The sequence below is a fragment of the Macrobrachium nipponense genome, chromosome 15, assembly GCF_015104395.2.
Source record: "Macrobrachium nipponense isolate FS-2020 chromosome 15, ASM1510439v2, whole genome shotgun sequence".
Classification (NCBI taxonomy): domain Eukaryota; kingdom Metazoa; phylum Arthropoda; class Malacostraca; order Decapoda; family Palaemonidae; genus Macrobrachium; species Macrobrachium nipponense.
In genome coordinates this window covers 7,855,389-7,883,110 of record NC_087208.1, presented here as the reverse complement: position 1 = coordinate 7,883,110, position 27,722 = coordinate 7,855,389, and the positions used below count along the sequence as shown (strand labels likewise).

Genomic DNA, 27,722 nt, shown 5'->3' with positions numbered 1-27,722 from the left:
CCAAAGGAGGTCTGTCTACGAAGGGAATGATGTACCCCTTCTGTAGGACAGACAGAGTCCAGGGATCTGCTTCTCTTACGGACCAGGCATCCAGAAAGTATTGAAGTCTGGCCCCTACCTGTGCTTGGAGGACATGGCTGCTATTTGCTCTTTTTAAAAGAGCGGAAGGAAGACCTCCCTCGCTTGTCGAAGGGTCTTCTCTCCGAAGTTGATCGAGTTGAAGGGGCTCCACGAAAGGGCACCACTGGAGTCCGAGCCACCTTCTTCTGAGTCTTAACTGCAGGTCTACTTTTCTTTGTAGATTGTACAAGAAGGTCCTGCGTAGCCTTTTCCGACAAGGATCTCGCAACATCCTTCACTAAAGATGAAGGAAACAGATGTTCTGACCGAGGTGCGAATAATAGAGCGGACCTCTGAGAAGGGAAACTCCTTTCGTCAGAAAGGAACTGTAAAGAGATCTTTTCTTTAACATCCAGATCCAAAAGAGCCGCTAACTCACCAGAACCATCTTGCACAGCCTTATCCATGCAAGATAGGACACTGTGCAAAGTTTCTGGATCTAGAAAATCTGGCTCACTCGTCTTCTTAGCCAGCACCCCAAGAGACCAATCCAAGAAGTTGAACACCACTAAGACGTGAAAAATTCCCTTAAGGTGCTGATCTAATTCCGACATACTCCATGACGCCTTTGCTGAATTGAGAGACTGTCTTCTCACAGACTCTACAAGATCGAGAAATCTGAATCTGCCGACGAAGGGAGCATCAATCCCATCGCCTCTTCTGTCTTATACCAAATGCCTCTTTTCCCCGTCAGTTTGGAGGGAGGAGAGCAATAAACCGTTCTCAAAGTTTCTTTTTAGATAAAAGCCACGAATCTAAAGACTGGAGGCTTTCTTCATAGAGATCGCCGGTTTCATCTTTAAGAAAGCCGAGGATTTCGGGGTTTTGTGTGCTCGAAAACAGAGATCTCGGCGAAGGAGGAGCTGCAGGACTAAGAGAATCCGCAAACTCCTCTAGAAGTAACGAGGCTAAAACTTTATAATTGGAAAGTCCCTCGTTAGTTGAAACTTCTTCCTCAGAAATCTCTTCCAGTTCCAGGTTAGAAGGAGACGCTCTTTCCTGACTGATTCTCTATCAGGAGAAGCCGCTCCCGTGGGAGGCGTCCTGCTTCTTGCTGGCGTCAACCGCTTAGGAGCGTCCTCTCGCTTGCCTGACGACTCTCTCCTGAGAGGCGTCCTGCTTCTTGTTGACGTCTCGCGCCTCGTAGCGTCCTGGCTCTTGCTGGAGCCTTGCTCCTGGGAGGCGTCCTGCTTCTGGTTGGCGTGACGCGCCTATCTTGACGCTCGCGCCTGGCTGACGTTTCACGTCTCGCAAACTCGACGCTCTTGTCTGGCGTCTCGTGCCTGCGTTTGACAGGAGAACGGATCCTGCTCGGCCTATGCAAGGCTGATGAATCCGATTCCAAATCAGAGGAAGACAAAATACTATGGCGAGTCTGAACCCTCGATAGCCTAGACTTCTTAATAGGCAGGAAATCGTCTTTCCTTCTGGGAGGGTCTTTATACAGAACTCCCACAAGAGAAGTGATGGAATCCTGCATAGTGCGAAGGATTCTTTTAGTCTCTTCATTATGTCTACCCTCGGTTGTTTAATTACTGGATGGTCCTCCTCTTGAAAACGCTCAGGACTAGAAGTAATCCTGGGTTCATCCAAACGTCTTTTAAGGGGGCGAGAAAGTATCCGCCGATCTCCACCCTCTTTTAGGTGAGGAATTCTCCGAGGAGGAGAAACACTCACGCAGAACGCTTTTTCTGTAACGTTCTCTGGCATTCTGTGGCGATACAGAAAATGCCGAAGGGACGTCTGACTGTTGGGGATCCTCCACAACTCCTTACGGCTTTCAACATTCCTTCTCCTCTGGGCTTGGGAGCTTGAAAGAGGTCTAGGCCTGGGAGCGTTGTGAAGACAATCAGACGCCCCCTCCACTGCACTGGGGACACTTATATCACTATCCACAGCACTATAATCACATGCTTACCTTCATAGGCCGCCATTTTGGTTTCCATTTTCCGAAGGGCGGCTTTAAGATTCGCTATCTCAGATGCCGAATCTGTGTGTTCTAATAAAGGAGCAGGTACATTAGATGGGGCAGTAAAAGGAGAAGAGGGTATAATATTACTAATAACCCCGCTAGAACTAGATAAAGGTTTGGAAGAAGACCTCCTCACCCTGTTTCTTTCTAACTTCTTCACGTATGAGGTTAGAGATTTCCATTCTTCTCACTCAAACAAATCCTTGCATTCATTACAAGTATTACCAAAAGAACATTCATACATCCTGCATTTCTTGCAAATAGTATGAGGATCAATCGATGCCTTCGGCATCCTAACTTTACAACCCACATTCACACACATTCTCACCACATTTCCAGAATCAGACATCATGTTGAACAATCCAAATCAAATTCCAAAAACGGTCCACAATCGCGTATGCCAGTACAATCAATGCAAATACGTCACCGAGAAGTCCAAACGAAGATCAATTGCGATGCAAAATACGAATCCAGCCGGAGATACCCACAACGATGTTGCCAGTATGGCCGACAGAAAAAATATGATAGAACATGGGGATGGTTCCTAGTCCTGCCACCCAGCGGCAGGTAAGTAGATCACCTGACCTACAGGTAGCGTGTGCGCGAAATTCGAATTTCTGTCGGACGACGGAGTCAAATAGCTAAGTATATATCTGACAGGTAAGTTAAATGTATAAAAATATGAATTAGAAAACGGGTATGGTTCCTATTCCCGCGGGGGGGTAGATCACCTAACCTACCTGCCGCGTGTGCCGCGAAATTCGAATTTCTGTCGGACGACGGAGTAATAGCTATGTATATATCTGACAGGTAAGTTGAATGTATAAAAATAAGAAATAACAACGAGAGGCTTGCCAGAACATCTCATCAGGCCATACAAGCTCCAGTAGACTGTACTGCAAACAGGGGCGTGCAAATCTACAGGTACACAGCAATCCACGATCGTCTCAATAGTTATAAAAACATCTCATACCTGTAGAAAGCCGCCCTACTTGTCTCCACGAGTTCCAAGAACTCACTGACACTGATGAATGGATCAAACTGTTCCAGCTGCAATGCCTGTAGGCAACACCAAGTACCACAGAGACTCCAAGGATGGTAGCCTCCGAGAATCCGGGATGTCAACGGATCTCGCACGCCACACTGCACCGTTCTATGTTGATATGTGCCAACTCATTCGAAATCCTTTCGACTAACGAGGGAAGGCCGTGACTGGTGAATGCCGCGGGTGACCAAACACCAACGACCACACACAGGGCAGCGAAGGATTAGATAAGCCGATAAGCCGTGATCCAAATCTTCTTACAAAAACTGCAGAGGTGACCTTAAATTAAGTGGTGAAGCGTCAGACAGCGAGGAGGAACTCGAACTAACTATGTCACATATCACCACCCTTACGACCAAGCCTTCCACTCGAGTCAACACAGCTCATAAGAGAGAAAAACAACGATCGTTAATAAGGCACTTCAGTAGTTCACTAATACCAGGGGAGAAGGTGGTTAACAAAATGACAAATTTTCTAGGACAATATGTATTTTTCATAGCTACAAACCTGAGGTCTTAACAATAGGATAATTTCTAGCGCCTAGCTGGATCCGGTTAAAAAGCAGATGAAAGCAAGGCATCTTGTGATATCTGGCAACTCATGCGTAGATCGGGTGAAGAGTGGTCAAACGCCGCTCATCTACGCCAGTCTTTCCCAACTCAGGATGACTTAACAAAAAGAGGGGCAGCTAGAGGTGGGCAGTATAACGTTAAGACCTCAGGTTTGTAGCTATAAAAAATACAAATTGTCCTAGAAAATTTGTCATTTGTTCATACGCGAACAAACCCTCAATCTTAACAATAGGATAGACTCATACTTGGAGGGAGGTATAAGACATCCTAGACCGGCTGGGGGCCTACCTACCAGTTCAGCTCTCAAAATAAATAGTTCTTAGAGAGGGACTGAAGCCCATTGAGAAGCTAGATACACTAATATCTAACCACTCAGAACTTGAGTGACGTACAATGATATATGGGATAACCATCGTATAGGAAACCAAAGAGAAACTGACTGTCCAATAACAAACCAAAGCACTAGGGTTTGTAGTACTCCCGACTCCTCCATGCCCAGGAACAGAGCCCAGGCTACTAAATAGTGGGTAAGATATTGTATACTGCACGACCACACTACCAGTATACTACCTCACTCACCTGTATCAGACCAGTCCAGCAAATGACGTGTCAATTCCTTAAACAGCCCGAAGGAAGAAGAAAAGGTACAAGAGAAAGGAGGCCAGCCAACTGACTCATTCTCTCATCCACACAATCATCTTAGGTAAGATACAAAGGTGCCCCGTTAAGGGCAACTATGAGTTACACAACCTGTTGGGCAGCCACCACAGGACCCAGGGAAAACGTGTCCATAGATCTGTGGGCAACATCCTTAAGATAGAAGGAGGTGAGCGTGGACTGGCGTAACCAAGTACCAGCGCTCAGCACTCTATGTACAGCCAAGTTCTTTTTGAAAGCCATAGAGGGACCAATACCCCTAACGTCATGTGCTCTAGCCTGCACAGACGTGGTGATGGAATCAAGAGTCAAGTATGCTTGTCTGATGGCTTCCCGTATCCAAAAAGAGATAGTATTCTTAGACACCTCTTTCTTTGTATGGGCTGTACTGACAAAAAGTCTACGGCAGCCTGGTCTAAGGTGCCGAGTCCTTTTAAGATAACAACGCAGGGCCCAGACAGAGCACAACAAAAGCTCTTGAGCATCACCACCCACAAAGTCAGTCAGTGATGGAATGGAAAACGAAGCGAACCTGTCATCATGCACCAAGGGATTTTGGGTCTTGGCCACAAATTCCAGGACAAATTTGAAGGACACTGACTCCCAACCCCTGGTGTGCTTCACCTCATAACTCAGACCGTGGCACTCTCCTACACTTTTGGAAGATGCCAAAGCCAAAAGAAAACTGTCTTGAGCGTCAGGTTCCTGTCAGATGAGCGACACAATGGCTCATATGGACTCTTAGTCAAGCTCTTAAGCACCAAGGAAACATCCCACGTTGGAGACTTGAGCTCTCTAGGAGAAGTCGACTGCTCAATCGCCGTAACTAGCAGGGAAAGTTCCCAGGAAGAGGAGATGTCGATACCCTTCAGGCATAACACCAAACTCAGAGCCGCCCTGTAGCCTCTAATAGCAGACACGGACAAACGTTTCTCGTCTCTGAGGAAGGTTAAAAAGTATGCTATTCGCTGAATAGAGGTCGCGAGTGGAGAAAAACCCCGTTAACGACACCAATCAAAGTAGATCGCCCATTTGCCTTGGTAAACTGAGGAGGTTGACTTCCTAAGACTGCTGGACATGTGCCCAGCTGATTTCTGAGAAAAGCCTCTCTCTCGGAGGAGATAGTTGATAGCCTCCTACCATGAAGAGACAGGGATTCTACTGACTGGTGGAACCTTTCTGCATGGGGCTGACACAAGAGATGTCGCCAAGGGGGAATCTCCGACAACGACAGCAGATCTGGAAACCATTCCGCCTGAGGCCACAGGGGGGCTACCAAAGTCATTCTGAGACCCTGTGAACCCAACAGCCTGTTCAGAACCTGATGGATCAAACAAAACGGAGGGAAGGCATACACTTCCAGGTTGTCCCAGGGATGTTGGAATGCACCTTCTGCCAATGCTAAGGGATCTGGGACCACTGAACAGAACACCTCCAGCTTCCTGTTGTAGTGTATCGCGAAAAGGTCCAGCATGGGTCTCCCCCAAATCTGGAAAAGCTTGTCTGCCACCACTTGATGAAGGGACCACTCTGTGCCTAAGATCTGATCCCGGTGACTGAGTTTGTCTGCGACCACGTTCCGTTTCCCTGGGATATAGTACCTGGCTGAGAGCTCTACCGAATTGCTGATTGCCCACTGGTGAACCTCGACGGTCAAGGCATGAAGTTGCTGAGAAACCAGGCCTCCCTGTTTGTTCAAGTAGGCTACCACCGTGGTGTTGCCCGACATGAGAACGACAGAGTGACCCTCTACCATCCCCTGAAACTCCTTCAGACCTAGGAAAGCGTCTTCAACTCCAAGTTGATATGCTGCACTGCTGCTTGTCCTCCAAACCCCAAACACCTAAATCGATGAGGCCACCTAAGTGCGCGCCCCAACCTGCGAGGGAGGCGTCCGAGAACAGAAGGAAGTCCGGAGGGAGAGAAGGCAGAGGGATGCCCTTCAATAGATTCTGGTCGTCCAACCACCAACGAAGGTCTTCTTTCACTTCCAAAGACAGTGGGACCATAAACAGGGGAGAGTCCCCCGCCGGAGTCCAGAATTCCCCCAGTCTCCATTGCAGAGACCAAAGATGAAGACGCCCATGAGGGACCAGCATCTCCAGGGAAGATAGCACTCCCAGAAGAACCTGCCACCGATGAGCCGACTGATGCGACTTTGATAGAAAGTTGCGCGCCACAGCCAGCAACTTCTCCAATCTCTGATCCGACGGGAAAACTCTTGCCACTGTCGTATCGATGACCATGCCCAGATAGAGAATCCTTTGAGTGAGTACGAGGTTCAACTTTTCCTGGTTGACTAATATGCCCAGGTCCAGACAGAACCGAAGAAGACGATCCCCGTCTTGCAGCAGCTTCTCCCTGGAAACTGCCAAGACCAACCAATCATCGAGGTACCTCAGCAAACGGATCCCCTGAGCATGGGCCCAACTTGACACGAGAGAGAAGATCCTTGTGAACACTTGAGGGGCTGTGGTAAACCCGAAGCACAAGACTTTGAACTCGAAGATCTTGTCCGCCAGAGAGAAGCGAAGGAACTTCCTGGACGTGGGATGAACAGGGATTTGGAAGTATGCGTCCTTCAAGTCTATCGACAGCATGAAGTCGCCTTCCCTCACGGCTGCCAACACCAAGCGCAGGGTCTCCATCTTGAACCGTGTCTTCCTGATGAAGCGATTCAAGGTGGATAAGTCGATCACAGGCCTCCATCCTCCCGACGCCTTGGGCACCAAGAAGATGTGACTGTAAAACCCCGGGGACGGACACACTACTTCCGCTATCGCATCCTTGTCCAGCATTTCTGCACTTCCTCCCGAAGAGTCAAGAACTTCAGAGAATCTGGGGGATACGTCTTCCTGAGCTGCAGCTTGTCCGACAGAGGAGGAGCGAAGTTGAATGGCAACAGGTATCCCACCCAAAGGACATCTACCACCTACTTCTTTGCCCCGTAACTCTGCCACTTGGCCCAATGGCCAGCCAGGCAACCCCCCCCATCCGTGGCGCAGGAGAGGGAGAGGTGCCCAACCTACCGACAACCCCCTTGACCTCTGCCCCTGGGGCCTCTTCTTGGTTTAAAGGAACGAGAGCGAAAGGGGCATTGATCCTGGGACTTGGGCTGTGTCGAATGCGGAAGGCCCTGCCAAACTCGAGGTCCTCAATGGCCTACCAGGTGATGATCTCCTCGACTGCTGCTGGACCGGGGTAGGAGGAGGGGCCAGACGTCTCCAAGGGCGGGACTCTGATTTAGACACGGCTTGGTGCACCAGTTGGTCCTTGTGTCAGCCCAACGTTGGTCTATCGCATTTTTGAGTTCTGTCCGTGGAAACAAAAATTGCGATTCCAACAGATCACCGTTCCTCAAGGCCAGCAAAGACTCGGTGTCAAGCAACCTCTCCATCCTAGACAAAGCCGCGTCCCTCCTAACCAGAAGAAGATTAGCCCATAAATTGGCACTGAGGTGAGCCAAATAAGAAAACGCCTCGCCCCCGGACTATAAAAGACTGGCAAGCAAGGCGGCACTCACCAACCCTTCAGGGGACCTGTCAGAAGCTATCTTGGCAAACACCACAGACCAGAGGTCCAACCAAGAAACCATCTGCAACATGGAGGCCACCATAGATTCCACCTCACCTGTTCCAAAGTCAAACCCAGCTTCAGGCGAATGACGTCTGGGTTAAGGTGGCGTGACAACAAAAACGCAGAGTTCGTAGCATAGTACTTCCTATGTCTTGTGAGAGGTGGGGGTAGTAGTTTGGTAGAGCCTCTAGAGCGAAGTGAACCGTCCCGGTCAGAAACAGAGGCGTTAACCTTCTGCAAGACCGACTGAACGTGCCCCGACAACGGCAGCTGAAGAGATGATTTGGGGTCCTGAGTAGCTCCCATAAAGGCTTCCAAGCAAGAAGGAGTGTAAGACGACCGAGCCTGAGTCCTACTTTCCAAAATGATATTGTTATAATACAATAAAGTTTCATACATACTTACCTGGCAGATATATACATAGCTAAGACTCCGTCGTCCCCGACAGAAATTCAAATTTCGCGCCACTCGCTACAGGTAGGTCAGGTGATCTACCGGCCCTGCCCTGGGCGGCAGGACTAGGAACCATTCCTTGTTTTCTACTCATATATTTTCTCTTCCACCTGTCTCCTTGCGGGGAGGCTGGGTGGGCTCTAATCGTACATATCCCTGCCCCAATGGTAAGTATGTATGAAACGTTTATTGTATTATATAACAAATATCATTTTCATACAATCAACTTACCTGTCAGATATATACATAGCTGATTGGCACCCTTCGGTGGAGGGTAAGAGACAGCTACTACTGGAATAGACAGGTAAACAACATCTATTGTAGGTATAAATTAAAAACCTTGGGTTCCTACCTGATAGGTAGGTAGGACTTCGTCATGGGTGGTTTTTCCCCGTGAGTCTGGTCATCACCTCAAGAAACGTTTAGGAGAATATGCGATCGATGGCACCAACGAACTTCTTGTGGGTCTGCGAAGGGGTCTTATCCACTTACTCGGCAGAGCCTGAAACGGTACTTTGTCAAGGGTGCTGATCCACTTACATGACAACACACCTTATTAAGGAGCACTACAACCAATCCCGACCACCTGATCCTAACCACCATGTTAGTATTAAAAAATTGCTGCCGAGTTATCCCCAACTCTTCGCAACAACCGTAACTCAAACCACAATGCACAAGCACACAATAATTTCAAAAAAAAATTTTATCTTATAAGATATCACAAGAGTTCCTTACTGAACTGAAGTGACTGGCCGCTTGTGCGGCAACTGCACTTGTTCAGCAGAAAGTCTAGAACATATCTATTAGACTTAAGTAGTGAAAAAAAAAATATTTTAAGGATTGTTGTAAGCTCCTGTACCAGGATTGTGCCCGCAGACACAAAACAAGGACCTAATGAAAAACATTTCATAGGTTCACACGCACGTCCTTCAAATAGTGAGCAGCAACACAGAATTACATCTCCAATATGTCGCTTCCAAGATATTCTTCAGCGACATATTTCTCTGAAAAGAGAGAGACGTCGCCACTGCTCTCACTTCATGAGCTCTTACTCTCATGAGTTTTAAGAATCATCCGTGCAAGCCTTATGAGCGTCCATAATTACGTTCCTGACAAAAAAGGCTAAGGCATTCTTAGACATAGGTCTTGATGGATCCTTCACTGAGCACCAAAGGCCTTGTCTAGCACCTCCCAACTGTTCCTTTTTTTCTGTAAGTAAAACTTTAATGCCTTACTGGGCAAAGAGACCTCTCCGCCGGTTCCCTGCCGACGAGACCCGATAATCCTTTTACTTCGAAGTTTCTCGGCCCAGGGGTTCGAAGGATTTTCATTCTTCGCAAGAATAATTCCTTGAAGGAACAGATGGCTGAATCTATATTGAACCCGACTTTGTCACTAAGGGCGTGCAGTTCGCTAACCCTTTTTGCCGTTGCCAGTGACAAAAGGAATAAACATTTTCTCGTTAAGTCACGAAACGAGGCCAAATGTAGGGGTTCAAATCTCTCTGAAGCCAAGAACTTCAGCACTACGTCTAGATTCCAGTTGGGGAGGGGGAGAAGTAATTCTAGACTTCTTGGTCTCAAACGACCTAATCAGATCATGCAGATCCTTATTGTTTCCCAAATCTAGGCCTCTATTCCTAAAGACGGCCGATAGCATACTTCTATAGCCCTTTATTGTGGCTTAGGAGAGCTTGCGATTCTTGTCTCAGAAATAACGAAAATCAGCTTTCTGTTACAGAGGGATGGAGAGGAAAAACTTTTTGACTTACACCACCTTCTTACAAACCTCCCACTTTGGATTGGTAAACCCGGATAGTGGAAGTTCTCCGGGCTCTAGCGATCGAGCTGCTGCTTTACTAGAAAAGCCTCTCGCTCTGACAAGTCTTTCGATAGTCGAAAGGCAGTCAGAGCGAGAGCGGGGAGGTTTTGATGAAACCTCTCGAAGTGTGGCTGTCTGAGAAGATCCCTCCTTTGTGGAAGGGATCTGGGGAAAGTCTACTATCCACTCCAGTACCTCTGGAAACCATTCTTGAGCTGGCCAAAAAGGGGGCTATCAGGGTCATTCTTGTCCCTTTGAAGTCACAAACTTCCTGAGTACTTGCCCCAGAATCTTGAATGGGGAAATGCGTAAACGTCTACCTGAGACCAATCTAGTAGGAAGGCGTCTACTGCTAGCGCTCTGGGATCTTCTACTACTGAACAGAAGACTTCCAGTCTCCTCGAGAGGAACGTGGCAAAGAGGTCGACATGAGGAGTTCCCCAAAGAGACCAGAGCTTGAGGCAAACTTCTGAGTGGAGGGTCCCTCGGTATGAAGGACCTGGTTCTCCTGCTCAGCCTGTCCGCTCGTACGTTCCTTACTCCCTGAACCGAACCTCGTCAAGAGAGAGATGTTCCTTTGGGATGTCCAACAACAGCAGTTCTCTGTGAGTTCGTAAAGGGCATATGAGTGAGTACTCCTTGCTTCCGAATGTATGCCAGAGCGGTTGTATTGTCCGCATTTACTTGTACTATTTTGTTGCATACTAACGGTTCGAAGCTCTTTAGAGCTAGGTGTACAGCTAGCAGTTCTTTGCAGTTTATGTGCCAGGACACTTGAAGAGCATTCCAAGTGCCTGACACTTCTCTCTTTCCCAAAGTTGCTCCCCAACCTTTTTCCAACGCGTCGGAAAACAATACAAGGTTTGGGCTCGTATTTCCAGGGAAGTACCCTTGTTTCCCTCAGTGGGAGTAACCACCATTCTAGATGTCGTTTTATCAGATCTGGAATGGGAAAAAAAGTCCGAGAGGAGTCCTGACTTCATGTTCCACGAACTTCTGAGGAAGAACTGAAGAGGACGGAGATGAAGTCTTTCCTAGATTGAAAGAACTGTTCGAGAGAGGAAAGGGTCCCTAACAGGCTCAACCATTCCCTCGCCAGAAGTCCGTTCCTTCCTTAGGAAGAGAGAGACTTTTTCTAAACCTCTCGCTAGTCTCTCTTGAGAAGGAAATACTCGAAAACCCGAGAATCCATCCGAATCCCCAGATAGACCAAGTTCTGGCTGGGGATCAGTTGGGACTTCTCGAGGTTCACGAGTAATCCTAAAGTCTTTATTAGGTTTAGTGTCACAGTCAGGTCCTCCAAACACTGTTCCTCTGACTTTGCTCTGATAAGCCAGTCGTCCTAGGTATAGAGATATACTGATTCCTTTCAGATGAAGCCATCTCGCCACATTTTTCAAAAGGTTCGTGAAAACCTGAGGACGCCGTAGACAGGCCGAAGCACAAGGCTCTGAATGGAAGATCCTTCCCCCCGTCATGAAACGGATGGTACTTCTTCGACGAAGGATGGATCGGACGTGAAAATAGGCGTCCTGGAGATCCAGAGACACCATCCAATCCCCTTGGCGAAGAAGCCGCCAGGACTGAAGCAGAGGTTTCCATGGAGAACTTCTGTTTTTGAACAAACTTGTTCAGAGCGCTGACATCCAGAACTGGTCTCCAGCCCCCGAGGCTTTTCGAACCAAGAAAAGACGATTGTAAAACCCGGGAGCTTTGATCCAGCACAAGTTCTATAGCTCTCTTGTCCCACATCTGATCCACCATTTGTTGAAGAGTATCTTTCAACACAGGGTCCTTGTAATTGGCGGACAATTCCCTCGGAGTTGACGTCAGGGGAGGATTGTCCAGGAAAGGAATGAGATATCCCTTCTGAAGAACCGACATCGACCAAGGGTCTGTGTCGATGCGAGTCCAGGCTCCGCAAATCCCCGGAGCCTGGCACCTACTGGTGTTTGGAGGAGCGCCACTTCACTTTCCCCTTTTAAAGGGGCGGAACGAGGCTCGACCTCTCTTCTCGGTCGTTTTCCTTTTAGCGGTAACTCTAGTTGGAGGGCCACCTCGAAAGGGCCGAACAGGAGTAGACGCCACTTTCTTTTCTCCCACCATCACTGGTCTCTTCTTCCTGGACGATTGCAGGAGAAGATCCTGAGTCGCTTTCTCCTGTCAGAGATCGGGGAAATATCCTTCACCAACTGTGACGGGAACAAAAAAAATCAGACCTAGGCGAATAACAAAGCTGCTCTTTGAGAATGTGATACTGCTTTCGTCAAGAAAGCGCTAAACACAGATCTCTTCTTCAAGAGACCTGCTCCAAATAAGGAAGAAACTTCCCTGAGCCGTCTTGCACCGCCTTATCAATACATGACAAAAATTGCCAGGAGTACATCCGGATCTAGCCCTTCAGGGGCATGAGCCTTCTTGGACATCACCCCAAGGGACCAATCTAGGAAGTTAAAGACTTCTAGAATGTGAAAAAGTCCCTTGAGGAGATGATCCAACTCGGAAAGACCCCAAGTAATCTTAGCCGTGTGAAGGCTATGTCTCCTGGATGCGTCTACCAGACTGGAAAAGTCAGCTTCAGCTGAAGCTGGGAGAGTGAGACCCATATTCTCCCCAGTCTGGTACCAAATCCCTCTCATGCCCGTAAGCTAGGGGGAGGCATGCAAAAGACTGTCCTTACTAGCTCTTTCTTAGTTAGCATCCAGTTATCCAGCGATTGCAGAGCTCTCTTCATAGAAATCGTCGGTCTCATTTTCAAAGAAAGCCGACGATTTCGGAGTCTTCGAGCATGAAAACAGTGAACGAGGCGCAAGGAGGAGCGGCAGGGATCAATGCATCTCCGTATTCCTGGAGAAGGAGAGCTGTCAAAACTTTGTAGTTCGACAGTCCTTCTTTACCGTGAGACTCGTCCTCTGATTCCTCTTCCATAATGGATCAGTAGGAGAGGCCACTTCCCGTTCCGGGTCTTCTTGTCCAACAACTCTCTACTGGGGACAAAACTCCTAATAGGAGAGGGGCTAAGAGAGTGTAAAGAGCTCCTATGCTTGACTGGCTCTTCGTACTTGGCTGGCTCCTCGCGCCTGGCTGGCGCCTCGCGCCTGGCTGGCGCCTCGCGCTAGCTGGCGGGTCTCGCGCCTGGCTGACTCCTCGCGCTTGGCTGGCGCCTCGCCTGGCAGGATCCTCGCGCTTGGCTGGCGCCTCCGCGCCTGACTGACTCTTCGCGCTTGGTTGGCTGGCGCCTCGCGCCTGACTGGTGCCTCGCGCCTCTCAAAAGTCTCGCGCCTGACTGACGCCTCGTGCCTTGTTGAAGTCTCGCGTCTTCCTGATGTCACATCCTTGCGTGACAGATGCTTGTCTGGAGCCTCACGCTTGGATGAATGCTCACGCCTGGTTGTTACCTCGCGCTCGGCTGAAGCTGCTGATCTGGCAGACGTATCCCATCTGGGAGAATCCTCTCGTCTGTAATGCGTTTCTCGCTTGTCTGACTCTCTCTTAGAGGACGCTTCTCGTCTGTAGGACGCCTCGCGCTTGGCTGGCGCGACGCGCTTGCCTGGCGAATCAAAATCTTCCCACGAGTCTCTATCTGAGTTCTCAAAAGACTCACGTCTCACAGGAGCCTCACTCCTGGTGGGAGAAGGAAGACGAGTCTTCTTGACCGGCAGTCTGACGTCTTTCTTACGAGGAGGATCCTTCGAAAGGACTCCTACTAAGGCGGAAAGCTGTTCCTGCACCGCCAAAATGATCCTCTTGGACGCTTCTCCTGCGTCCTTCTTGAACGTGGGAGAGGGAGACCTCGAAGGCGTGTTGCCCCCATCATGGGACGGCAAAACCCTCTTCCGCCTTCTTGATAGAAGGAGGTGCTTCTTCCGAAAAGCGTTCTGGGCTTGAATCCAAAAACAGGATCTCTCCAGTGCCTTTTCAGGGGCCTGGACAAGTCCGAATCCTTCCACCCTCGTTTAGGAGAGGGAGAAGCGGACGAAGAGAAGCACTCTCTGAGGACGCTTTTTCGATAGCGGTCCTGAGCAGGCTGTCTATATACAGCACCTGCTGAAGGGACGCCTGACCGGGGGGAATTCTCCACAACCTCCGTACGGCTTTCGACTTTCCTTCTCCTCTGGGCTTGGGAGCTTGGAAGAGGTCTAGGCCATGGGAGCGTCGCAGAGACGGTCAGACGCCCCCTCCACAACAATGGGGACACTCACTTCACTAAAATCACTTTCACAGTTCCTTACCATTTCATGGTAGCCATTTTGGATCTCATCCTGTGAAGAGTAGCCTTCAGTTCAGCAATTTCCGATGCCGAATCTGAATGTACGGCCAGTGAGGGTCCTGATACAGAATCATAAATAAGAGAAGAGTTAGAATTATCCAAAGGCTCAATAGGCCTTGTACTACTACCCGCAATCTTAGATGCAGCCCTTCGGCTCTATCCCCTTTCTACTTCTTCAAGTAAAGAAGTTAGAGTCTTCCATTCCTCAACATTCAACCTCTCACACTCATGACAGGTGTTAGAAATAGAACAATCAAAACCCCTACATTTTGCGACATACAGTGTGAGGAATCATCCGAGAGCTTTCGGTGGTATATCCGCACCTTGCAGCCTACATTCACACACATTCTCACACAAACACTTGAATCAGACACTCTGAAGAAAAATCAAAAGCAAGTCCAAATCCAGTCCACAGTAGCGAATGCCAAAACAACGATCCAGGTACGTCACCAAAGTCCACAAAAAGATGATCAATTGTCTAGAAAAGCGAATTCCAGTCAAGAGGTGGCAGCAACGAGTGATACCACCGGACGACAGAAAACATATATGAGTAGAAAACGGGAATGGTTCCTAGTCCTGCGCCCAGGGCAGGCCGGTAGATCACCTGACCTACCTGTACGAGTGGCGCGAAATTTGAATTTCTGTCGGGGACGACGGAGTCTTAGCTATGTATATATCTGACAGGTAAGTTGATTGTATGAAATTGTTGAACCCACGAATGAGATCAACAACTTCCAAAAAGGAAGACAGAAACTCCTGCGTGTCCCCCTCTTACTGCTCTGGCACCGGCGACCGACGACAAGAAGGATGTGTAGGCTCTTCTAACGCGTCTTCTTCACCAAAATTCACAGAAGGGTTAGTAGCCAAACAGTCTGAAACCCATACTAACCTATCTGGGCTGGGTCCAAGCGTCAGCCTCTGAGACGGACCCACTGTAACACTAGGCACATCACTTACCTCAACAGGCGACTCCAGACGTCCATGAACAGACACTGGCGTGGAAGCCGTACGTACGTGAGATGGGGGGGAAACTCGAGCACTTGAGATTGACGGAGAATCCCTTACAGTGGAAGTCTTGGAAGCATCAGTTAGAGAGGCAGGCAAACACTTCGGCTGCACCACCTCCGTACTCTCTACCTTCGACCTCTTGACAGGCGTCTTCAGATCTTTACGGCGACGAATAAGGTGCACGGACAGGGGAGGTTGCAACACGCTCACAATGTGCAAGGACGGAAGGGGGGGTGGGGTGGTTGCACGTACGAGATTCGGAGGCAAAGCAACCCCTGCAGAACACACATCACTAACACTGCCCGAAACCACAGCACTCTCGGGAACACGTCCGCGCTGTTCCTCCCTCGGCGGCAAAGGAAGGGCAAAGTCCTCAGCCTTCCAATGCTTAATATGCCTACAAGGCATAGAGGGAGAAGAGGGAGAGGAAGACAGCACTAGCTTCTTATGCCCACTCTTCTCGGAAGGCGGGGATGAAGCAACGCGTTTCCTACCAGTCCTCCCAACCGACAAGGCAGCCAGCTTCACATCCAAAACAAGAGTCCAGTCTGGCATATGACCTCGGACTGATATGCCAGAGAAGGCTCCGAAAACAAGGAAGGGAGATGTTGCGAACTGGGCGGCAGAGATGACGTCGCAGCCAAGTGAGGCGGATCGGAGGAGGCGACTGTGAGATATGTCATCGATGAGAGTGACGTCACAAGCGGTGGCGACGTCACGGCTTCCCCTCTGAGCGAGGGGGAAAGAGACGCCATTGGCGGAGGAATACACAAAGATGGGCCCCGTGACGACAACAATGGGGCTGACGCCGAGACAAGGCGATGGCAGACACCGGCGGAGCAATACAAGATGGCCGACTGCTAAATGCTAGTGCATTTTGCGAGCCTCCACAAAATGCACTAGCAACCCCTCCAAGGACGGGGTACCCCCGTAGCCCAAGCGTCTTCCAAATCACCGCCATTTTGGACGCCTCCGACTCTGGAAGAGAAGAGAATGATGAAAAAAAACCTCACCTTCTCGGGAACCAAAAACGTTCCTGAGGAAGATGGGGGTACATTACAAAAAATACCCTGGCAACCTCCCAATACTTCTATCGACAAATCAATGGAAGGGGGTTGACTACTGTGGAAGACGAAACATCGGGAATAGGAGCAAAGCCCTCCCAAGTAGGAAGAATGGAGACTCTCCGATGTTCCCTTTTACCATAAAACTTCCTCCACTGCTCCATAGGCCATGCCCGTGCATCTAACACTGGTTGCCATCCTCCCGACTGTTTCGGCACCAGGAACAACCTGTTGTAGAAGCCTGGGGATTCCAGGTCTAGGACCTGTTCCACAGCCCTCTTTTCGATGGTAAGAGGATGACAGATCCCTGGGTGTCGTGCACAGCGGAGGCGGTTCGAGGAAAGGGATCTTGTATCCTCGCTCGATGACATCGAGGGACCAGCTGTCCGCCTCTCTCTCTCTCCAGGCTCTTGCAAATAAACGAAGCCTGGCTCCGACTGGTGTCTGAAGGACTGACGTCTCACTTTTTACCCCTGATCTTGGAAGGGGCTCTACCTCTGGGAAGACCTCTTCCTCGAGGAGACGATCTCGAGGAAGCTCCCCCTCGAAAGGGCTTCTGCCTCCTGGAAGCTTGCCCCAGCGTAGAAGTCGAAGGGACTGCCGGACGTCTGGAAGACTGGGCCAGAAGGTATTGTGTATCCTTCTCTTGCAGGCTGACGGCTAGATCTTTGATCATAGACTGGGGGAAGAGATGGCTCGAAAGAGGGGCGAACAGCAACTCTGCCCTCTGAGAGGGACAAACAGACTTCGCAGTAAAGTTGCGGTACAAAGCTCTCTTTTTCAAGAGCCCTGTACAAAAGTGCGAAGCCAGCTCCTCCGAACCATCCCTGACGGCCTTGTTCATACAGTCCCTTTAGATGGCGGTCCAACTCAGAAGGCGTCCACGACACCTTCGCCGATGAAAGTAGAGACCTCCTCGGAGCGTCAACTAAGCTGGTAAAGTCGCCTTGGGCAGAGGAAGGAACCCTCAACCCAACGTCCTCTCCTGTCTCATACCACATCCCTGCTTTGCCATTGAGTCTCGACGGAGGCAGGGCAAAAGAAGTCTTGCCTTGAGCCTTTCTCGAATCCATCCAATCATGGACCTTCTTGAAGGCTCTCTTCGTCAAAAGGGAAGTCTTCATTTTTACAAATCCTGGCGATTTACTGGATTTGGAAGAGGAGAACTGTGAAGGAGGAGAGCGAGGGGCCGAGGGTTGAAACTTGTCTCCAAACAAAGCACAAAGAAGACAGGCCAAGACCTGGTAGTCTGATGAAGACGATGTCGAAGGCTGCTCTTCATCTACTGCCTCCGTCGAACTGCTTATTTCTTCCTCTTCTACAGGAGCAACCGACGAGTCCACAGAATGGAGAGGTCTAAGACCTTTAGACCCCACTCTCAAGAGGGATCTACGCTTCGAAGCAGCACTCTCCGCAGAAGGCTGGATGTCTTTCACAACAGCCTCCGAAGCATCCGGCAAAACTGCGAAAGAAACGTCTTGATGAGCGTCTTGAAGAGCAACTTGATGTCGGCGAGCGTCCTGATGAGCGTCCAGGCGTCGGCGAGCGTCCAGAGAAGCGTCCCGACGAGCGTCCTGAAAAACATCCAGCTGGGTGTCCTGACGAGCAGTCCGACGAGCATCCCGACAGGCGTCCTGACGAGCGTCTTGACGATCCCTTTGACGAGAAGAAGGAGCTTGAGAAGCGTCAAGCTTAGCAGCTTGAGGAGTGTCCTGCCTCGCAGCAGTCCAAGCATCATGCTTCGCAGCATACGGAGCGTCACAAAGGGACGTGAGAGGAGCGTCTTGATGAGAAGGAAGACGATCCCTGCTGCAATGAGCTTGAAGGTCTTCCTCCCTCTCGACCGACGAGAGTTTGGGGAGACGTTCATTGCGCCCTCTAGACAAACGCTGGGGTGCCAAATGAAATCTAGAGGGCAACGAAACAGGCGAAAGAGACGAGCGAGGAGAAGGAGAGAGGGACTGCCTGGACCTCTTGATAGGCAGTCTGGCATCCTTCCTACGACGACGCGGCTCTGCCTCTCTCTCTGCCAGCAACGAAGCTAATTGTTGCTGCATCGAAAGGAGCATCTTCTTGGTAGGAGAAGACTCCTTCTCAGGGGAAGGGCTGATCCTGTGGGAAGACGAGGGGCGAGGGCACGCCTTCTTCCTTCTCACAGGAACAGCTCTCTCCTTGGAGCGACTGAGGCGCTCAATAGCGCCATCCGCGGATGATGTCCTGGTCCTCTTCTGTGGTGGAAAATCGTCAAAATCCGGAGAAGACCGCAAAACATCTGGAGAAAAAGGACGTGAAGCGTCCTCTCTGAAGCTTCTATTCAAGGGGCGAGAGTCCTTCCGAGAGCTCCACCCCTTGCGCGGGGGGGACGCTTCGGAGGACGAGAAGCAATCCTTCAGGAGACGTGCACGTGCACGCTCCTTGGCAGCCTGGGAAGCGTCAACAGGTCCTGCCGAAGGAACGCCAGACCGGTGGGGAGCCCCCGTAACCCTCCTTCGGGTTTCAACATGCCCACTCCCTGATTCCTGGGAGTCCGACAGAGGTCCAGGCCTAGAGGCATTATGGGGCCGATCTGATGCCCCCTCCACAATACTAGGGGCACTATCACTGCACCAGTCTCCAAGGCGAGCACTTTGGATTCTAGATACAGAGAGAATCCAGAATCACAGAAAGGGCATTACCCTCCACAGACACAATCTCAGGGCCAGAAGGCAACACCACAGGGTTAGGAGAAACAAAGTCTACTGGAGGGTTAGCAGGAGAAATATTACTGCCCTGACATCTACTGCCTGATACACTCCTGGAGGAAGACCTCCTGATCCTGTCACGCTCTAACTTGCGTACATAAGAATCATACGTCTTCCAACCTGAATCAGACAAACTTTCACACTCCTTACATCGGTCCTTTATTAAACAGACATGTCCCCTACAACTCGTGCATACAGTGGGGAGATCCACCGAAGCCTTCGGTAGCCTCACCTTACACTCATCCATACAACATACTCTGACACTAGCAGAACTAGAACCAGACATCTTAGTTAAAGGAAAAATCAAAGCCAAAATCAAAACAGTCCACAATAGCATGTGCCTAGCCACAAATCCAAAGTCAAAAACCAAAAGACAATCAGGTTACTTATGTGACAACGAAGTTTACAAAATCCAAAGGCGGAAGTACTGAAAACAGGTGTTGACAGTACCGGCGACAGAGAAAATCTGAATAGAAAATGGGAATGGTTCCTGATACCCGCCTCCCAGCGGCGGGAATGGGCACTAACCACCTGGCCTCCCACTATGTGTGTCGTAAGTTTTGAAATTCTGTCGGACTTCAGAGAATACAGCTATATATATATATGACAGGTAAGTTTCATGAACAAAAGTACTTTTAACACATTCTGACACCGGAGATCGTCATCAGTCACGAGTTGTTGTTGGTGAGAGAAGGAGCTAAAGACCTCTACGTACTCTCCTTTCGAAGTAAGTATTTTCTCCAAAGTTAGAAATTAAGGCCATATTTTAAGATTTAAACAGAGGGTAATGAAAAGGGTGGCTTGTGTCAATAAACTTCCCATTTCCTGTGCTAAATACGCACACCACTTGTACCCATAGACGCTGGGACACTTTCATCATAATCGTACACCTGAACTTATTTGTACTTATTCAAGGGGACTACGGCATTTTTTGTGGCATTTTGCGCTTTTCTATTGTTTATCAGTGTTGTCAATTGGTATGTGTTTACCCTCCAAACTAGGTATAAGACTTACACAAAACCGGGGAAATAAGTGAAATTAGCGTATCTATATTACAGCAATTTTATCATTACTGCATTACTATGACAACTAAAATTCATGGAAACAGTTTGTAAATGCATCGGCCTATGTGTGACGCTCCACTAGATTGGCAACGATGAGTCATTTTTCATCGCATCGTCTGCTCTTAAGTATACATCCGAAATATTTGTAATTTTTCGTGGTTAATTTGATTGCAAAAAAGGGATAATAGACATGAATTAAATAAACATTTTGAAGTAAAGTTAAACTAAATAATGAGTAAAGTAAACAATTAAGGGAATAAAGCTTTGTTCCTCATAAACATGTAGTCGTCTGCTGCTCGTAACTGTGTTTGTGGAGTGAGTACTTAAGAACCAGGAACAGCAACGTGGTTCAAGTGCAATTTGGAGTGAATTAAGACCTAAATGTGTATAATTACAATAAAATAAGCACTGTGAAGTTTTAGTTGTGATGGCAGTGAGGATAAAACCACCGATTACAAGGTAAAAATGAATTCAGTTCAAACCATGTCCCCGGGAATAAAAAGTTTTATACTTTCACTAATATAGACAACAAAATGTTGTTTTATTGTGCTAATTACAACTGCAATCTTGAGTAAGATCAATAAATGTTACATATACTATATGCTAACACTGTTCAAATGAGTGCTGGGAAGGCTGGGAAAGATGGTGGATTGTCCGTGGTTAGACCGACCAGCCTGACGATAGCCGCCATATTGGATTTCAAAACTGCCTGAAAACAATTTTATTTTCGAAGAGCGGGTCACATGCTTATTTTAGTTCATATGGAGCTTTCATATATCACATTATGTTGATGAAACTTCAATCTTTTGAATGGTATGCTTAAAGTTGTAATTGTATTTTTGTTTCACCATTTAAATATAGAGTGAATAAGATCCGGCCAGCGTGATGACGATGGATCGTCCGTGATTTTTACCCTACCAACTGACAACACTGATAAACAATTGAAGAGCGCAAAATGCTGCAAAGAATGCCGTAGTTCCCTTGGATAAGTACTGGCTAGAGGTCGGGTTTACGATTGTTGTGATGAAAGTGCCCCAGCGTCAATGGGTACAAGTGGTGCGCGGATTTAGCACAGGAAATGGGAAGTCTGTTGAACAAGCGACTCCGCAAACATCAAGATGGCGTCAATCTTCTAAAGGTTTTTAATCGTAAGTAAAAATTTTGAAAGCGTTTTGGGGTTGTGTGCACTGTGTTGGCCATCCTTTCCATTATCCTCTGTTTAAATTTTAAAATATGGCCTTAATTTCTAACTTTGGAGAAAATACTTACTTCGTAAGTAGAGTAGAGGTCTTGAGCTCCTGTTATCAACACCAACAACTCAACTGATGACCATCTCCGGTGCCAGGACGTGTCAAAGTACTTTTTCGGAGGGTGGTCAAAACCGCGGTAGTCGGTGAGTTGGCCAGTCCACTCGGTTGTTTACCCTAGGTTACGTTAGGTTAGGTCAGGCCAAAACATACGCATTAGGCTAGGTAGCTTTGTAAAGTTCTACCTTACCATCTTGTTTGTATTTGTCCGCAAATTTGCTACCAGACGATAGTCTTGGCCAACTAAGCTGTAGTAGGCGTTCCTAAGGTGGAATTACCTATAGTAGGGTAGAACACCACGGCAGGCCAACCCTCATCACGGTGGACGGGTCTTATTCACTCGATATTTAATTGGTGAAACAAGAATACAATTGCAACTCTAAGCATACCATTTAAAAGACTGAAGTTTCGTCAACATAATGTGATATATGAAAGCCCCATACGAACTAAAATAAGCATGTGAGCTCTTCGTAAAATATGTTTTCAAGGCAGTTTTGAAATCCAATATGGCGGCTACGTTTTGCATGGAAGGTTCTCATCAGTGACGGCCACCATCTTTCCCCAGCCTTCCCAGCACTCATTTGAACAATGTTAGCGTATATATGTAACGTTTATTGATCTTACTCAAGATTGCAGTTGTAATCAGCACAATAAAACAACATTTTGTTGCCCTATTAGTGAAAGTATGAAACTTGTTATTCCCGGGGTTATGTTGGAACTGAATCCTTCACCTTGTAATCGTGGTTTTTATCCTTACTGCCATCACAACTGAAACTCCACAGTGCTTATTTGATTGTAATTATACACATTTTGGTCTTAATTCACTCTACAGTGCACTTGAACCACGCTGTGGTTCCTGGTTCCTAAGCACTCACTCCGGAAACACAGTTACGAGCAGCAGACGACAACACTGATTATGAGATGCAAAGCTTTATTCCCTTAATTGTTTACTTTACTCAATATTTAGTTTAACTTTACTTCAAAATGTTTATTTAATTTATGTCTATTATCCCTTTTTTGCAACCAAATTAACCCCCAAAAATTACAAATGTTTCGGATGTATACTTACGAGCAGACGACGTGAGGAAAAATGAGTCATCATTGCCAATCTAGTGGAGCGTCACACATACGCCGATGCATTTACAAACTGTTTCGATGAATCCATAGTTGTCATAGTAATGCAGTAATGATAAAATTGCTGTAATATGTACGTATATATAATACAAATAGTAGATACGCTAATTTCACTTATTTCTCCGGTTTTGTGTAAGTCTTATACCTAGTTTGGAGGGTAAACACATACCAATTGACAACACTGATAAACAATTGAAGAGCGCAAAACACCGCAAAGAATGCTGTAGTCCCCTTGAATAAGTGCTGGTAAGAGGTTGGTACTACTATACGATTGTTGTGATGAAAGTGCCCCAGCGTCTATGGGTACAAGTGGTGTGCAGATTTAGCACAGGAAATGGGAAGTTTGTTGACACAAGCGACTCCGTAACATCAAGATGGCGTCAATCTTCGAAACATTTTTAGTTGTAAGTAAAAATTTCTAAAGCGTTTTGGTGAGATTTCCACTGCCGTAGCCACCCTTTTCACTACCCTCTGTTTAAATCTTAAAATTTGGCCTTAGGGGGAAACATCACAACAGGCCAACCCTCATCACGGTAGACGGGTCTTATTCACTCGATATTTAATTGGTGAAACATGAATACAATTGCAACTCTAAGCATACCATTTAAAAGACTGAAGTTTCGTCAACATATTTGTTGGATATATGAAAGCCCCACATACGAACTAAAATAAGCATGTGAGCTCGTTCGTAAAATATGTTTTCAAGGCAGTTTTTAATCCAATATGGCGGCTACGTTTTTCATGGACGGTTCTCATCAGTGACGGCCACCATCTTTCCCCAGCCTTCCCAGCACTCATTTGAACAATGTTAGCGTATGTATGTAACGTTTATTGATCTTACTCAAGATTGCAGTTGTAATCAGCACAATAAAACAACATTTTGTTGCCTATATTAGTGAAAGTATGAAACTTGTTATTCCCGGGGTTATGGTTGGAACTGAATTCATTCTTACCTTGTAATCGGCGGTTTTTATCCTTACTGCCATCACAACTGAAACTCCACAGTGCTTATTTGATTGTTATTATACACATTTTGGTCTCAGTTCACTCCACATTGCACTTTATTTAAACCCGTTGCTGTTCCTGGTTTCTAAGCGCGCGCGCCATAAACACAATTACAAACAGCAGACGACGACAGACGACGACAGACGACGAAACTGCAAAGTTTATTCCCTAAAACTGTTTATTTACTTTACTCGTTATTTAGTTTAAATTTACATTGTTATTTAAAAATTTTGATTTAAATTCTGTATATTATCCCTTTTTTGCAACCAAATTACCCCGAAAAATTACAGATATTTCTAACGTAGATAAAATCAAATGTTTCTAACGTTTTCGTACATATGGCTGCTGAAAACCACAGAGGAACGAATACGGAAAAGTGCATAGGGAACGACTAACGTTTTTTTTTTTTTTTGCTTTTTTGTTTTTGCTAGCACTTTTCATTGATTTCAGTCTTTATAGTATTTTGAATTTCTTAAATAATCGTATGCCAGAAATAAATGTAACCTTTAATGTTTGCATGCTTTAATGTTTGCATGCTAAGAATGGCAAAATCATCGTTGCCACATTAGTGGAGGCTTCACACATACGCCGTTCCATTATCCTGTTAAGCGTCCGCCCCTCCCGATGAGCTCGCTGCTAACGTACCGTCACGCTTTTTTGTAATCAGCGATCATAGCACTGATGATAGTTTTTCAAAGTTAATATTGATTTTTATGCTTGTTATTCATACTGTAATTAACTGTAGGAAATTCTCTCTCTCTCTCTCTCTCTCTATACTCTCTCTCTCTCTCCTCTCTTTCTCTCTCTCTCTCTCTCTCGGATCCAGTCACTCGGCAAAGAAAAGTCATCTTCACTCCCGCAATTGGAAGAAAAGTTTGTATCATCACTGAGGATTCAGAACTAGAGCTCTCATCACTCAAAATTAGGTTACAATATCACACTTCCTCATCTAGTATTTGATTGATCTCACCTAAAGAAATATGCCTCCTCTTTGGGACATTCATTGTGAAAGACGCGAAATCCAATTGGTCTCGATAAACGCCCGAAGCGTATTGAAAGAAAACCAACAGGGACAGGCAGTTTTCTAGCATAAGCGACCACCAGGAAAGAGTTGCCAGGCTGGAAATAAGTTTCCACCCATGTGCTGAGAGTGTTACCAAATGATGTTCCTACACTTTCTATACGAGTAAACGTATTATTACGGGCTGACGGCTTGACAAGCACAGTTAAAGTCTTGAACGTAATATACCCGTTGAAGGCGCTACCGAGTAGATCGCGGTAAACGTATTATTACGTGGGTGAGCTTAACAGGTTATAAACTGTTTCCATGAAATTCATAGTTGTCATAGTAATGCAATAATGCATAAAAAATTGCTTTAATATTTATTATATGATACTACTTCCAACTACATAGCCTAATTTCCCCAATTTCAACGTTTTGTGTGTAGTCTTACACCCAGTTTGGAGGGTCAACACATACCGAATGGCAACAGAGAGAGAGAGAGAGAGAGAGAGAGAGAGAGAGAGAGAGAGAGAGAGAGAGAGAGAGAGAAAGGAAGGCGGAGGAACGAAGAAGAAAAGGGATGGCGGTGGAGGGTTGGGGTTGGGGGGGGGGGGGGGGAGGGGAGAGATAGGTGGAGCTTTATACGCGTGTTCGTATCCATTCTGACATAATGGAGTTTTGTCTCTTGGTACAAGGACAAAAGTGTCGTTATTCTTTACGATTAGTGATTCACGATACCTTATAAATTACGGCACTGGGTGTAATGCACTATAGCAAAATCTCGTTCTGTTAAGAGTGTTCGTTACAGAAATAGGTATTGCCCAAAACCTGCTTGCACTGTCTCTGAAACCCATAGTAGACATGCTGCTTAGTTGTCAATCAAGTTTTTATAACCAAGTATTTTTTTTACAAGCTAGCTATTGAATAAATTTGTATTTTTCTCAGTCAAAACATATGCCCCTCAATGCTAACTTCCTCTTTAACGACTTTCTGGTCATTTTTTGCAAATTCGGCCCCATAATTTCTTATGGTGCGAAAACAGACAAGAGGCCCATGGACCGAAAACGATTGCGTCACACTACCGGCGATAATCCAGCAGTAAAACATCTTCATATATCCAAAAAGTAAATAATAAAGATATATGCGCATTACGATTATAACAATTACATGTATAGCTGATAACAATCTGTCGTCATGAATAACTGGTAAACTGTTCTGCAATGACAGTTGAGTATAGCAATTATTTACAATAGGTACGAGAGTCAAGATGTCGTGACGTCCATAATACAGAACTTGAAAGAACGTTCTAATTCAGAAAAAATAATTACTTAAATTTGAGTCAGAGTCGAGTTACTTTTTCAATAACGAATATTTTCAAATTAATCATCATAAATATGTAAAATATTGATGTTTTACTACTTATTGTTTAAAAATTAGCCAAGAGCACGCTTCTCGTCATCTTCTACCCCAACAGCTGTTTACGCCTGCTTGTTGTTGATGAGAAATCGTGTTTTCGATTGTTGTGATAAAAGTGCTCCAGCGTCTGTGGGTACAAGTGGTGTGCGGATTTATCACAGGAAATGTTAGTTTATTGACACAAGCTACTCCGTAAACATCGAGATGGCTGTACAATCCTTCTAAATACCATAGAGGTTTGTAAGTAAAAAATGTTGAAGCGCGTTTTGGTGAGATTTGCACTACGTTTGAGACCGTTTTCAGTACCCTGTTTAAATCTGCTTTTAAAATCTTAAAATTTGGCCTTAATTTCTAACTTTGGAGAAAATACTTACTTCGAAAGGAGAGTAGAGGTCTTTAGCTCCGTTTCTCACCAACAACAAGTCGCGACTGATGCCCATCTCGGGTGTCAGGACGCGTTATAATGTACTTTTTCGGAGGGTGGCTTGCATTGATGGTAGGTGGCCTGCTTGGCCTGCTGTGATGATCTACCCTAATTTCTAACTTTGGAGAAAATACTTACTTCGAAAGGAGAGTAGAGGTCTTTAGCTCCGTTTCTCACCAACAACAAGTCGCGACTGATGCCCATCTCCGGTGTCAGGACGCGTTATAATGTACTTTTTCGGAGGGTGGCAAGCGTTGATTGTAGGTGGCCTGTTTGGCCTGCTGTGATGTTTTACCCTAGTACCTAATAGGCTAGAACGAGCATCGGGAACTGTCGTTTAGGTACCCTAATCTAATCCCAGCTAGGCTCTCTTAGGACTGTGGTCGTTCAAGTTGGGGCATCTTCACCTCCCGACGGTCGTGTAGCCCATCGGCCATCCCCTACTAGGTACTGTCTACTAAGGTATCTAGGTAGTACCGGGTACTTGAGAAGCTAGCTAGGTATTAGCCTAGGTCCTTCACACGAGTCTAGCCTCGGTTTCTTAGTTCCAGGAAGTTTGACCAACTTCGATACTTACGATCATAGCAGTTGCTCTCGCCACAATAATAATCCTCAACGGATGCATTGGCACCTTGGAACACCACACAAAGCGAATAAATTACTAGTAACCGCCACATCGGACAATCTCTGAAGAACGGACTTTGCAGGTTACAGATCCCTCTTCTGCTAATCGTCTGCGACTGCCAGCTGTGCAAAACATTACTTTCCACTACACTGGATTAGAAAAGATGCTCTCTCTCTCTCTCTCTCTCTCTCTCTCTCTCTCTCTCTCTCTCTCTCTCTCTCTCTCTCTCTCTCTCTCTCTCTATTAAAAAAGATGCTCTCTCTCTCTCTCTCTCTCTCTCTCTCTCTCTCTCTCTCTCTCTCTCTCTCTATATATAATATATATATATATATATATATATATATATATATATATATATATATATATATATATATATATATATATATATATATAGACTGGTAAAAATGTTCTGTAACAACAGAATTCCATCTAATAAAAGGAGCCC

General features: G+C 46.7%; 1 protein-coding gene across 1 annotated transcript in view; it reads right to left on the bottom strand.

Annotated features, from left to right (window-relative positions):
* LOC135226989 (dnaJ homolog subfamily C member 25 homolog) overlaps positions 1 to 27,407 on the bottom strand; it is a 181,219-nt gene extending 153,812 nt beyond the window's left edge. Inside the window, exon 1 of the mRNA XM_064266704.1 lies at positions 27,230 to 27,407. Coding sequence (XP_064122774.1) covers positions 27,230 to 27,329 — 100 coding nt within the window. The 5' untranslated portion in view covers positions 27,330 to 27,407. The remainder of the gene's footprint in view (positions 1 to 27,229) is intronic.
* Between the last annotated feature and the right edge of the window lie 315 nt (positions 27,408 to 27,722).